The sequence below is a fragment of the Aythya marila genome (assembly GCF_965140915.1).
Source record: "Aythya marila genome assembly, chromosome: 1".
In the NCBI taxonomy this organism is placed as follows: Eukaryota; Metazoa; Chordata; class Aves; order Anseriformes; family Anatidae; genus Aythya; species Aythya marila.
In genome coordinates, this window is record NC_139042.1 from 80,478,934 (window position 1) to 80,493,162 (window position 14,229).

Genomic DNA, 14,229 nt, shown 5'->3' on the forward strand with positions numbered 1-14,229 from the left:
CAGATAATACTTTCTAATTAACTTCACTTCCTAAAGATTGGATTCATCTTACCCCTTCCCCAAATATCTGTCTTGTTAGCTCCTCCAAATACCATTGTCCCACAAGAGTACAGAAATCAGATATTTGTACAAACTTTTTCAGTCTGTTTCCTTTGAAAGCCAACATTTCTTTATCCTTGTCCCGAGCACTTCCTTTCCACAGTCAGCAGTACGTGTCTCAGTTTCCTATTCAGCCTCTGTGGCCTTCCAAGATATTCCTCTTCCCAAATTGTTCTTTTCAGCGACTCCTTCTTTATACACATACAAATTGATGCCCTATCATTAAAAACAACAACAAAAACAAACAAACAAAACACCAGAAAAACAAACGAGGAAGATAAAAGCTTATCTTGAAAATGGCTGGACTCCCTATCACTTGGGCATTCTCCTGCCACCTCAAGCTTTCTGGGAAAACTAAGCTCTTGGCCTACTCAGTGCTTTTCCAGCCATGTACTTGAACTGAAAAGCAGCAGTAAATCTGACATGTTTTGGTGAAGAATCGCTTGCATAAGAAACTGGATGTATCATGTTGATGTGATTCAAGATGGGGCTTGTAGATGATGGTCTTCCACCTAGCTATCAATGTCAAAGAGAAAACAGGCTTTTAAATCCTACTAAAGATCAGGAAGGAATAAAGGAAGCATTGACTAATCCTTCAGATTCTCTCAAAACGCTTATGAGGAAACAAGGTAAAGTCTATAAATAGTCCTTTTATATGTACCTAACTCTTACACAAGCTTTCTCAGAGATAAGCAACTAACTGCACGCTATATCATCATTCTACCTTTCTCACCAATATGGGTAACAGCTTTTAAATCTTTTCTAGTTCCTTCTGCCCGGAATCTTTCAGATGTATGCTCTAAGCTTTAAATACAGAATGTATGCTAGAGGAAAATACATCGTGCTGGATCCAAGAGCCCAGGAGAGGCAAAGCTGCTGTAGCTTCATGCCCATGAGTTCAACCAGTAGTGAGGCTGAAGGCACTTTCCCCTGACATGCACACAGAGCACACACACACCACAAACGTAGGCATACCTGCAGCCAGCCCCACAGCACACAAACAGCCCTCACCCAAACAGACAGCACCCATGAGAAGCACTCATCCTGCTTCTCTATGCCTGAGTAGGTTGGAGTTCACTGGTGTATCCATATATATATATATATATATATATATATATATATATATATATATATAAAAGCATGGGTAGTGTGGGGATCCTTCCAGCAGCAGGGCTCACACCCAGTCTGCCCCATGGATCCCAGTTTCCCCAGTTGCCTAAATCTCTCTCTTCCCTTGCTGTTGGTTCCTCCCCTAATGCTAAATTGTCTTGTGCAATCCCTCACGGGTATCCCATAGCGTGTCCCATACCCCTAGGCATCAGCCCCCAGTCCAAAGCTCCTCTGGTGGTGGCTCATGGGGATGGGTTCCACACCTGGCTACTGGGGATGGGGCAATGATGGGACAGCCCTGGAAGGGGCCCGAGCAGGGTGCTTCACCTACTCAGGTTCCCACCTACCCTTGTGCTCCTGTACTCCACTGAGAAGGGCTATGGAGCTGGTGAGGGGTCTGGAGCACAAGTCCTGTGAGGAGCAGCTGAGGGAACTGGGGGTGTTTGGTCTGGGGAAGAGGAGGCTCAGGAGAGACTTCATTGCTCTCTGCAGGTACCTGAAAGGAAGGTGTGGGGACTGGGGGTTGGCCTCTTCTCACAGGGAACTAGTGATAGGACTGGAGGGAATGGCCTCAAGTTGCGCCCAGGGAGGTTCAGGTTGGAAATGAGGAGACATTTGTGAAATGTGTTCATCTGATTCGTGTCAATATGGAACAATGCTAGGGCTGCAAGGTATGATGAATGTGACCTTCTGTCCTACAGACCCTTGTATATCCACAGGTCTAAGAAAAACAGAGTGGTTAATGTATATAGTTCTTGTATCTTGCAAACGAATGCTTTAGCAATTTGTGTCAATAGAGAGCTTGAAGGGAAATGTATTTGTAGGCTTTTCCTTGAAGTCTCTGGTATCTGGGGGGTTTCAGAATAACTGCTAACTATGACGACTATTGCGTGGGACACTATGCAAGTCTCTGATATCTGGGCAGGAGATTAAGGAGACGAGGAAAGCTGAAGAACAACTAAAAGACAAAGCTTGCAGGGGACACTGCACAAGTCTCTGACATACAGCCAAGCTGGACAAAGGAGAAGGACAAGAGGGAGGAAGACCATGAGCCTTCAGCACCAGAGACCCCCAGAGGGACCACCGGTGACTGATACGCATAAGGTTGGACGTGGTGCTTGGGGACACGGCTCAGTGGGTGACACCGGTGCGAGTCGTTGGCATACATTAAAGGATTTAGAGCAAACAACCCCCCCGGTCCCTGCGGGCGGCCGAGGAGCGGCAGCAGGAGGCAGGAGGCAGGAGGCGGCGGCCCCGCCCGCCCTGCTCCCGTTTGCCGGGCGCGTCGCGCAGCCGCACTGCCCGCCGACAGCCGCCGCCGCTCGCCTCACGCCAGCCGCTTCCGTCCCCAACGCCGCATTCCGGCCACACCTGCCCCTGCGCGAGCCCGAGCCCGAGCCCGAGCCGCGGCTGGCTCCGCCGCCATGTCGGGTAGGAGCGGGGGCGGCGGCCATGAGGGGGAGGAAGGGGGCGAGGGGAGGCGGGAGGCGAGGGGGTGGGGGGGGGGGGTGGAGGCGCGAGCCGGCGGCGCGCGGGGAACGCTCCCTCAACGTTCGCAACGGCCCCAACGCTCGGCGCCGGGCCACGCCCACCGCGCGCGCTCCCATTGGCCGGCGGCGGCGCGGCGGGGCGCGGCGATTGGCTGGCGCTGCTGCCCGTCGGCGGCGGTGGAGGTGGCGGGGGTGGGGGGGTCGGGCGCCCCTCAGGTGGGGGTGAGGCGCCGTGAGGGGAGGGTGTGCGCTGCCACAGCCCTCGGGGGGTCCCCAAAAAACGGCAAAAACGGCAAAAAGAAGGAGTGTGGCGCTGCTGGAGGGCTCCCCCTCACCCTGATCCTGCCGTGGGGAGGCAGAGGGTGTCGTACAAGTGTACCACGGGCCTCCCCGGGGTGGCGTTGGAGCAGGTGTCAGTCCTGGTCTCTTGTGGCGCTGCTTTTGGTGAACTGAGGCGTTGGTCACTGCGCTCTGCCGTTATACATACAGGCACCAAGCAAAGGGTGCTGCTTAGATGTAGGGTGCTGAGGGGGCACGGCAGTCCTGGTACACTGACCAGGCAAACACGCAGTGTCATGTGGTGGGTGTCAGCGCAGCCTGCTTTGTCCTCAGTTTTTTCAGTCTCCTGACTGTTTTTTGCTCGAACTCAGCAATCGTTAATATAGAAACTGCTCTAAATCCCTCGGCAGTAGGATAGAAGTGCCATTAATAATATTCCTCAGTTAAACATGTAGATAAATCTTACTCAACATCAGAGGCCTCTTTGCGAGGCCTGTCTCCCCCTGAGTTTTACTTACAGCATCTTGGTAACCTGAACGTGAAACTTAAAGCCCTGGGAAACCTGTCTTCATTATTCCCTTCAGCATAATGTATTATGCTTGCTCAGTGTACGATTCCACTGTCTTAATTTCGTTGCAAATTTCAGTTGCACAGATGCTGGCTCCTGCATTCTAAGTTAGCTGTTGTTTCAGCCTTCAGAGACTTGACGAGTATCTATTATCTTTGGAAGTCTTCTGGTGTTTCTGATCAGCTGCTACAGGGCAGGAACTATCCAGACTGAGGACAGAATTATCAGAAGTATATTAAATTTAAGGATGCAACCTAAGGTGGATGGTACCCAGTTTTCCTGAGTGCAGCATAAAGCATCTTTATAAAACTTACTTTGTCTTATACATGTCTCCCAGTGCTCTCAGTTACAGCTGGGAGTATGGGGATCATGTTTGCAGAATACAGAGATGCGTTTAACTAAATGCTTAGGAAATGAAGAACAAACACTGGCATCCAGTGAAAAGTATGGTTTAGCTCTGGTGACGTTGCCAGTAGAAGCTCTGCTGTAGAGGTTGGGATGTGATTCATTACTGCCCGTTGCTTACAGCCTCCTCGGCCCTCGGGTCACCTACCTCTCTGTTTGGTTTAATAACTCATGATTACCTACACTCCTGTTTCTGCAATAAATGAGAGCATTCAGCAAGTAAAGTCTGACTCAGTACGAGCCCCTCCTTATCCCACAGGCATATGTGGTGTATTTAATTAGTAACGTGCTCAGGGAGGGAAAAGTAGTCTGTCAGCTTGTCTTCTGACTTCAGCTGATGTATCAGTTCTGGTTGCGCTTCCCAGCTCACAGCTTTGAGCATAATAGTATGCAGAAATGTGGTTAAAGCTGTTATATTTGCAATGAGACAGTGTCAATATGCAAATGTTTACTTGAAGCCGGGATAACATGATGCTACCACTGACATTATGGCACTGTTGTCCCCATCCTGTCCGTTGTGTTAGCTCACTCTTTTTTGTATTGGTGTAAGCATTGTGCCACAAATAGGCCAGGATCTAGATAGATGTGGTCCCAGGTAATGCTAGCAGGTTCTCCTTTTGTGACTTAGCTTAAATTCAGGTAAGTTTCGTGGTATGTATCTTTCTTTTCACTGAGCTAGAGTTGCTTTGCTTTTACATTGGGATGTAGTTTGTAGTGCTACAGTTTTGTTTCTTTGTTTTTGCGTTTTTTTTTTCTTCTTTCCTTTTTGTCTCCACCAGTTCACCTTGTCTGTTATGTCCCTGCTACCTGAGAGTTCCTCTCCCACCCTTGCACTTGGGTTCCTATCAAGTGTTGTCTTCTGGACACAGAGAAGAGTGCGGGGAAGGGATCACTTCTGGACAGTTTTGGTTGAGTGATCCCTGGCAGGCAGAAGAAAGCATCCCAGGAGTCTAATAGTATGTTCAAAATGCATTAGAGAATTTGGAAATCTTACTGAATACATATTAAGGTGGTGTTAATTGGTCATCTGCATGCTTTGACTTCTCTTTTTTTATGACTTGGTAGGTTCGTTTTTTAGGATAGCAGAAGGTATATCCCTAATTTAAGCTAACTAGTCCTCCTCAGCAAAGAATTCTTTTCAGAAGCATTCAGGGATTATAGTTTTTGAAGTAAGGAGTTGTACCATATGACTTTGACAACTTCAAATTTGTTTATCCTTCAGTTTCTTTTGAGGAATGGATGCCTCCCCCCCCCCAAATGCTCACAAAATATATTCACTCAGGAAAACTGGAAAATCTATCTCACAAGTTTGAAGAAGCGAAATGGAGAGCTGTGAATGGAGCCTTACACTAAGAAAAAATAGGCCATGGAAACTTCTCAGTTTTGCATGTGGGGTCAGCCTTTCAGTAGTAACTTCCAGAGTAGTGTCTCTGCAGCAGTCTTACTTTGAAAGCCTTCAAAATGTATTTAAAAAAAAAAAATCTTGATGTTTGTATCAACATCTTTCGATTTCTAAGTGTGCTTAAAAAAATAAATATTGCAGTTTGGTTCTGTTCATCTTTCATTGTTACTTGTTTTACATTTTTCTGTGTTCAGCTCTCTACCCCAAAGCCTATACTGCTGTGCTATGATTAGGGGATAGGTAAAGGAGCAGCACTTCAATATTCTGGCACCCACTGACTGCTCATATCTTGATCAAATGACACAGACTCCAAAGAAGATCAGATTTTCAAGTCATAATGATTTATAAACATACTTCTCTTCGGTTACTGAGAATAAAATCTTTCTGAGGCTTGATCTTTACTTTGCTGTGTAAAAGCAGTAGCTTAATGTGGCTATGTAACTTCTGATGCAGAGTTAGACACACAGTTGGACATTCTTGCATATAAATTGTTATGAAAGCTGGGCTCAAGTTCAGTATCTTTGGCTTTCTGCAAAGACCTGCTTACCTGATGATTTTGTGCAGAAGCAACGAAGAGCTCCTGTTAAAACAACGTTGGACAAATCCCGAATAGTGAGCATAAGCCATTTTTCGGTTAAAAGGAGCACCTCCAGTCTTGGATTTCTAACTTCGTCATTTCAAAGCCCTGCTCTCCAGCTGCCTTCCTGCACAGCACGATTCTTGTCAGCATCTACCCTCTGATGTAGCATATCCTAGTGCCTGGCTGAAAATAACAACTCGTGTAGCTCAGAGCACTCATTGAGTCTGAGCAGGAAATTAGCTGGCTGATGCTTTCTAAATTTAGAACGATTGTCACTTCAGTTTTCAAACAGAAATTCTCAAGGCTCTTAAACATATAGCTTGTTGCAATCATTGGACAAAACAGCCTGTTTAGTAAGTCTTACTATAGCGTGTAATTCACAGTAAAGCCCCTATTTGAAATATATAAACCTAAATATTTTCTCAATCACACTTATTCTTAATTTCTAAATTGATTTAAAGACTCACTGGAAACTTCTAAATACCTGTGTCATGATATTTTGTGCCAGGGGATCTAATTAGTGCAGGGAGGTTGTTAACTCCCATTGCTCCAAGAAATGCAGTTGCATCTTCATTCAAGTCACAAGAAAAAAAATAGTGTCTTAATGGGTTTGCTTTACTGTCCTTTTTTTTAGGAGCACAAGTTAATTACAGAGTCTGGCAGTTTGTGGTTTGTACTTGAGAGAGACAGGTACATATTTCATATTGGTCAGCGCTATATCTATACCATTACCCCGTATTGCTAGCACTTCCTAGAAGCACCAGAAGTACTCAGAATTGCTTACAGGAATGAGTTTCAGTTTCCTCAAGTTTACGGGTAAATAGCCAGAGTTCTTCTGTAACAAATGTTCAAAGTTATAAAGATTGTAGTTGGGAATATGTGGCTACAGGAGCAACATTAAAAAGTTGAACAACTTGCCTGCATAAGTTATATATTGGACCACAAGATGAGAACTACTTCCCCTGCACCCTTTTTTAGTAGCTAGTATTAACTGACAAGTGTTTTAGGCAGCGTAAGTGAAATATTTCTGAGCACAGACATTCTCCTTGTGATGAACGTAGGCAATTTTCAGCAAAGACATTTAAATTTGGCCACTGACCTCAGAGACAAAAAAACTAGAATGCATTAGGAGAAGGAAGAAGTGGTATGAAGCAGGTGGGTCTGTTTCTTGGAGCAGCTTTCTTTATGTTACAGAGCTGAGATGACCAGCCACGTTGGTAAATGTTAATGGCAATGGGTCGTGTGTGCTAATTTCAGTATTACCTGGCTGTCCAGGTAAGAGTGCCATTCTGAAGAGGAAATGATTTCCCTTTGAGTGCTGAGCAACAGGTGATGAAGTTAAAAGTCCCAGATATGAAGAGGATCCTGGCCACTTTCTTGGGGATTAAAGGTTTTGAGAGACTGATGCTTTTTGTGTCATTGTTTCTACATCACTGTAGAAATGTAATATATTTTTTTGAAAGTGGGGTGTCTCCCTGTTTGGTTTATATCCATCCTCTAGTCATCCTCTAGCTCTAAACTTCTGTAGCTGCAGATTTTGGAAACGTTCTGCCTGGAATTCACTATGCTGTGGAGATGCTGATTTTGAAACTTGTTTCAGGAAGGCTGGTAGAGGGCGTGGAAAACTGAGCTTTGACTTTTACTGTCAACCACTTGTAGTAACACTCCCGACATCTGATAACACTTTCCATCCTTTATTCCAGAGGGACCTGCTTTGTCTTTGCCACGTGCTGGTTCCTCGTTCCTTATTCTATACAGCAATTTAAAACTGGCCAGGAACCGTGCTCTGACTTGGAGCCAAAGCAGCGTATCCCAGCTCATGTCTGCTCAACTAAGCTCCTTCTTGCAGGGCTACTGGATTTTCAGCCTCATTTATTGCTATAAACGTAGCTGTTGGCTGCATGGTGATTGATGGGCATCTCTGCATATACCCGTAATTGGGTGAAGCAGTGTTTCCTAACCTGATGACAGCCAAATCCAAACCCTTCTGCGTTGTGTCTTCTGGATTAGACAGGCGTACTGGCCAGAGTGAAGACTCTTACCTGTAGATCCAGTTTATTTCTCACCTGTTAGGCTCTTGAGAAATTGGAACAGAGGGAAGGGAGCAGGATTGGGAGTGAACTCTTTGTACGAGAGTAAAGAAGCAGACCAGTGTTAAACTCATACAGCCCTGATTCATCCCCAGAGCTCATCCCATTTTGTACACCGAATGGGGCAGGGATCCTGTGGAAAAGATGACATACATGTCATCGTGTGTGTGCTGGCTGAATTAAGTTGTGTTTTCTAATTCAGCCTAGTGCCTCACAGTATGATTCCTTCCATTAATTCCTTTCATCAAGGATGAATTCCTCTCCCTTCCTTGCCCTCCTCCAAATGCTGTATCAAAAAATCTAGCTGTAGTAGCTCTAATAGTTGTTCTGAAAGCACACCACTTTTTTCTTGACCTGATACAGTTAATTGCAAAAAAAACAACACCACAGCACTGGAGATTGCCCATTCAGTGTTTCTCTACAGCATCTCACTGAGAGCCAGTGCTTGGGTTGATCTGAATACCAAATACGCAGTTAGGATTTGTAGGCTGGTTTGTTTCGAGTGTACTAAGTATTTCTTGTTTACGGAAGTAAAATTTCGAAAACAAATCAGCGTGTCTTGTTGGGTGCTTGAATGGAAATGGGGTTTTCAGGAGTGCTTGTTACTGCCCTGGAACTGGTCCTGTTGGAGCTGGGCGCTGCAGGCGGGGTTAGGTACTTTTAGGAGTCCTGCCAACTAAGCAATAGCAAGCCATTTCCCTTCTAGCATGTGTTAAAACCTCAGTACACGTGTTGAAGTGACCTCATATTTAAATGTTAAAGTGAAACTGCTCTAAAATTCGCCTGTGGTAGAATTGAGATAATGCTAGGCATGATAAGAGTATTACAGTTTTCATCTGATATGCAGAATAGTGTCTAGTCTTAACCTGCCTCTCTTTCTGCTGACACGAATAGATTATGACCCCGTGAACGTTGAGGATGATGTTGAAGCAGTGATTATTGACAATTCTGAGGCAGAAGATGGAGAAAATGGACTGTCCACACAAAGCTGCGTGTCAATGGAACAAAACTCTGAAGTAAACAGTAACGTTCACCACGTGCCTCAACTCGCGTATGGTAATTGCACTTCGTTTTCTTTGGTGATCTCATAGTTAGTGGCTAATTTTAATGCTGTGTGTTCAGTGCTTCTGCCTTTAATGCTTTCTGTGTTACCCATCTTTAAAGCAGATTTTGTTCAGAAGCTATAACATTGTTTGTATAGGTTGTCTGCGTGGCATCAGGGAGGCTGAGGAGTTAGACAGCTGGATCCCAGCACAGTCTGCAGGGGATGCACAGCCCAAAACTCCCTCACAGGCCCTCACAGGTGGGAGGGGGACCAATAAAACCAGAGAGTGGAAGCTGCCAATGACAAGGACCAGAAGGAGGATGAGGCTTCCCCCAAAGACTGAGGTGCCCTTACAGAATCACTTCACCCCTCCATGGACAAGAAGTGTCGCCAGCAGTTCGAGGAGGTGATTCTCACCCTCTGCTCTGCTCTTGTGAAACCCCACCTGGAGCACTGAATCCAGTTCTGGAGCCCCCAGCACAAGGACATGGATGTATTAGAACAAGTCCAGAGGAGGGCGACGAGAATGATCAAGAGGCTGGAGTGCCTCTCCTGTGGGGACAGGCTGAGGGAGTTGGGATTGTTCAGCCCGGAGAAGAGAAGGCTGCAGGGAGACTTTACAGTGGCCTGCCAGTACCTAAAGGGGACTACGGGAAAGCCAGGGAGGGACTCTTGGTCAGGGAGTTTGGGGAGAGGACAAGGAATAACAGCTTTAAACTAAAAGAGAGTAGGTTTAGATTTGATATAAGGAAGAAATTCTTTATTGTGAGGGTGGTGAGGCGCTGGCACAGGCTGCCCAGAGAAGCTGTGGATGCCCCATCCCTGGAGGTGTTCAAGGCCAGGCTGGATGGGGCTTTGGGCAGCCTGGGCTGGTGGGAGGTGTCCCTGCCCATGGCAGGGGGGTTGGAATTAGATGATCCTTAGGGTTCTTTGCAAATCAGACCATTCTATGGTTTAAAAATAGCTGCCTTTTTAACTATTATTTTAGAGGTCTTTACTAATAATGAACCCACTGAAGTAATACTATGTTTAAAATAGAGGTTTCTTGTGTATACCTAGGAGCGAATTAGATAATAATTAGCAAGCAAGTTGGAAAGCAAATGTCATGGAAAAAACCTAATCCGAAAGATGAAGTGTCTAGATCAACTGTCAAGCGGAACACTGCTGATACTAATGTGTAACAAATGGTAGTAAGATGGTTGTTTAGGGTGGTAAACTGTTAGCTCTAAGTAGCCTTCAGTGATTCTTTAAATCATTGTCTTTATTTTAGCATTTAAGATTGGAGGCTTTCAGAAATGTTACTCAATTTTCCATTGGCCCACACAAAACTCAATCATAGCTGTTAACAGCATTTTGTAAGTGCTAAGTTAGCAAAGGAAATGTCTGTAGTTAAGTGAAGGTATTTATTACCTTTTTTTTCAGCTAGTTGGCTTAATAGAGGTTCTTATCAGTATTTCTCTTCACCAACATCCCACACATCTTAGTTTCCCATTGTTGTTAGGTGCTACTGAAAAGCTCTAATTTCCGTGGTCTTCTACTTGACAGCAGAGTGTGCTGTAAATTTCTGTACATTTATACTTAAGAACACATTTGGGGGAAGAAGGAAGATGATTTACTCTTTTTTTTTTTTTTTTTCTCTGTTTTGAAAATAAATAAAAAATCCTGCCCCACAGACAGTTGCTGACTTTGTTTCAGGAAATGAATAACTATTTCATTATCAGCAAAGAAATCATGAAGAGTGGGGATGATTGTTTTTAAAAGGTAAAAGGCATTTTTGTCATCTTCAGGATTAGAGCTTCTGTTATTGTAGATTGCTAGTGTTAAGTATTATCTAGTTAAAATAGGGTATAGTGGCATGTATGGCCAAAACATGACCTAAGTTTATCTTAACTGTTGAACTTAACTCTTTGAACTAAAATTTTCTCAGTTCTTACTCAGCCACCGCCTTAGGTTGGTATCTTGTAGAGCAGAGCCTTTTCACCAGATTTGGTTCTGTCCGTCCAAAACTTTTCTCTTATTTTTTTGTCTCCAATCTTCTCACCTACAGATACTTAGCTGGCAGAGCAAGCTCAACATCACTAAGACACAGATATAGGTCTTTATTCTTCCCTGCTTGCTGCCAGAGCACTACTATTATGCTTTTTATTTATCCATTTATGTCCACAAACTTGGTAACTTGGTATCACTTGTTTTTTTTTTTTAAGGTTATCATATTCTTAAATCTATATTTGGGAAGTTAATTGGGAATCTGGTTAGTTTAACAGAAGTGTAATGAGTTTTAAATGTAATGAAACCAGTTACCTAATGTTTCTCCAGGTGAAGTGGCATTCTCCTTTGGCAGCAGAAAGCATCTGGAGTTTGAGGGAGTACATAGTGCTAGAGCATTTATCCTGCTGCCCTGTACCACAGAACAAACACCCTACCATGCTTTTTAGGTTCGCCCTAAGCTCCAAAACGCTACTTCACAGCAGATAGGCAGAGGCTTCTTAAGCCAGCTGAGTTTTTTTTTCTCCTTATTTCTTCAAAACCTACCAAGGTCTGTCATAGCTTCTCCAGCTTTCCTCTGCTTTCAATATCCTCTCTTCTACAAGTGCTATCTGTATAGTGCTAGGTTCTGTCTGTATCTAAAATATACAGAAATCAAGGAGAAATTGTTTCCTCATAAGAGTGTTGCCATAGCTCTTTCCTGAAAGTTTGAGGTAGAAACCCGTAAACGATGGACAGCGGGATTTTTGCAATATGAAATGTGGAAATTATTTAATATCCTTCAAAAGGTAGGTCTGGCAATTGCGTGGGATTGCAAAGAATTAGGAGGGAAGAGTGGCAAACTGGTTGGTGGGCTGGTTCTTTTGTTTGTTTTGTTTTCAGTGGCCGTTATAATATAGCATGGTGGTAAAACTATTACTTCTTGAGATTTGAGAGGTCTGGCTAAGAAGTTAATCCTAGCTAAAAGAACATTCCTCTCGATGGAAAGCTAGCTGGCTGCAGTTGGTTCCCACCCCCGCTTCTGCCGCTGGGCAGGCTCCACCAAGAGCCACCTCTCCCTGGTGCCAATTGTTAGCAATTGATAACGTGGTTATCAGGCTGCTGGAGGAGTCCATCCCTCCCAGGCGTGGGTGCTGGGCTTGTTAGCACGTAAGTGATTGTCTGGAGTCCTCCTCTTGGGCGAGGCATGGACATCATCCCAGGGATGGGCAGCTGGCTCCCTTAAAACTGCAGTGACTCCTTTCCTCACCTCTTTTGGTGGGTCTCTGCAATCTCTTGGTAGAGAACCGGGCAGCAGAAGAGAGGGGAATACCATCCAAATGTCCTCTCACGGTGAGCATTCTTAGAGCTTGCTTCTCTCTGACCTGGCTTAACTTGTACTTGTGTTACTACGTGCTTGGAGCCTCGATACTCTCTGACCATAGAGTAAACTGGTTTTTAGGCTGTACTAAACTGCTGGGGTTATTTGTGCTTTTAAAGAGTGGCAATGGCCTATTGTCCAGCTCCACCAATGAACTTGGAAGAAAATATTAAATTGATTTTATCAATTTCAGATCGAAATAAACTGGAATAATAAGCATTTAATAACATGCTAGCAAATAAATCTCAAATAACCAAGCAGTTTGAAAATGGTGATTGTTCTTTTTTTGTTTGTTTGTTTGTGTTTGTTTTGTTTTGTTTTCCTAAAAAGTGGCTGTACATGTTTTTATAGTCAAATGTCTAAATCAATGGGAGAAACCCACTGATGTGCTTTGCTTTCTCTTCACTTTCCAGGAAGCGAAGGCTTATCGGTCCTGACTGAACGAGTGCCATCACAAATGAGCCATTCTGCAAGCATGCAGAGAGGAAATGGTCACATGCCTGAAAAAATGGATTTTGTGTTTTTGCACAATAAAAGAAAACGGCTTGCCCCCACTCTAGTGGGACAGAATGTGGTATGTGTAGCCAAACAGTAGCCCTTTGTTTTCTTGACAGTTTCAATGTCATTGGAAATGCCATATTTCCTTCACTTTTCTATGCTCATTTGATGACATTTTGATGAAGCGTGGGTAGGATATATCCATAGTGTGTCTGGAAGCTTCTAGCATATCTACCTTATGCTGGATATTGTACTTGTGTAGACTACGTGTTACTATACATAAGAGAACAACTTATTTTTCATGTACGTCCTCTTATTTTGCAGTAAAATATTTGTGCAGTTTAGGATTAAATAGAGTTGGATCTTAATCTTGTTGGATAAGGGATTGTACTCATGAGCTGATGACAGGTTCTGATCAAAGACAGATTACATACATTTTTATCTTGAGGCAGGTCTCAAATTTTGTTCATGTCACCATACAGAGGATAATTCCTTAAATTTTAGGAGTTGGTTTGTCTAACGATTAACAGTGCACCTTCTCTTATAACTCTACCTCTTCTAAAGAATATAATTCCCTCTTTCACAGTTAGCCGCAATCAAATATGTCTTAAAGTTTTTTTTTTTTCTTCATTTCTTTTTGGTGGCTTTTTTGTTGTTTGTTTCTGTTTTGTAAAAACAGACTCAAAATCTATTCTGTATGGTGGACAGGAACTACTCCTATCCACTGAAGTAAAAAAACATTAACGTTGTCCAGGTGGTGGCACTGTTGATTCCCATCTAAAAGGAGATTTCATGCAACTCCTTTCAAGCAAGAAAATTACTTTTATTAGCTGGTGAATAGACATTTTCACAGCATTTTTTTTTGTGCAGAGTTATAACCATTGAAATAAATCAATTAGGGGAAAAAAGATTTATTTAAATGAGTGTAAAAATGTGTGTGGAGTATCATAATTCCATAAGGCTGGTTTTACAGGATATGACTGTAGTTATATATTAGTAAAGTTAAAATAGTAGTTACTACCTATGTAACTGCATGAGAAAGTTCTGTCCTTAGACTAACCAAATAACAATACATATCTTTAATAGAAATTTGCAAGAGGTTTATTTTAAACACGAATACAATACTGTAAAACCAAATATGAGGTGAGTATTCACATGACCTGACTGCAGGCACGTAAATGAGATGCCTTTGTTCAATCTCACTTCCTTGGGCCCTTTTGTAGCCGGGGAGGGAATATAGCTACAACTGAAAATATCCAAGTCATATTCCTAACAGGTTCTCTCTGTTGTTTATGTGCAGAATTCTTTCATTTTTCA

At 43.6% G+C, this 14,229-nt stretch overlaps 1 protein-coding gene across 3 annotated transcripts in view; it reads left to right on the plus strand.

Moving 5' to 3' along the window:
• Window positions 1-2,531: 2,531 nt before the first annotated feature.
• The window catches only part of BEND2 (BEN domain containing 2), a 28,709-nt gene continuing 17,011 nt past the window's right edge, over window positions 2,532-14,229 (plus strand). For 2 of the 3 annotated variants that reach the window (XM_082759961.1, XM_082759963.1), the window contains exons 1-3: window positions 2,532-2,640; window positions 8,918-9,079; window positions 12,828-12,988. In XM_082759961.1, coding sequence (XP_082616087.1) covers window positions 2,634-2,640; window positions 8,918-9,079; window positions 12,828-12,988 — 330 coding nt within the window. In that variant the 5' untranslated portion in view covers window positions 2,532-2,633. Of the gene's footprint in view, window positions 2,641-4,730; window positions 4,908-8,917; window positions 9,080-12,827; window positions 12,989-14,229 lie in introns of all 3 variants that reach the window. The other variant, XM_082759962.1, reaches the window with a different exon arrangement.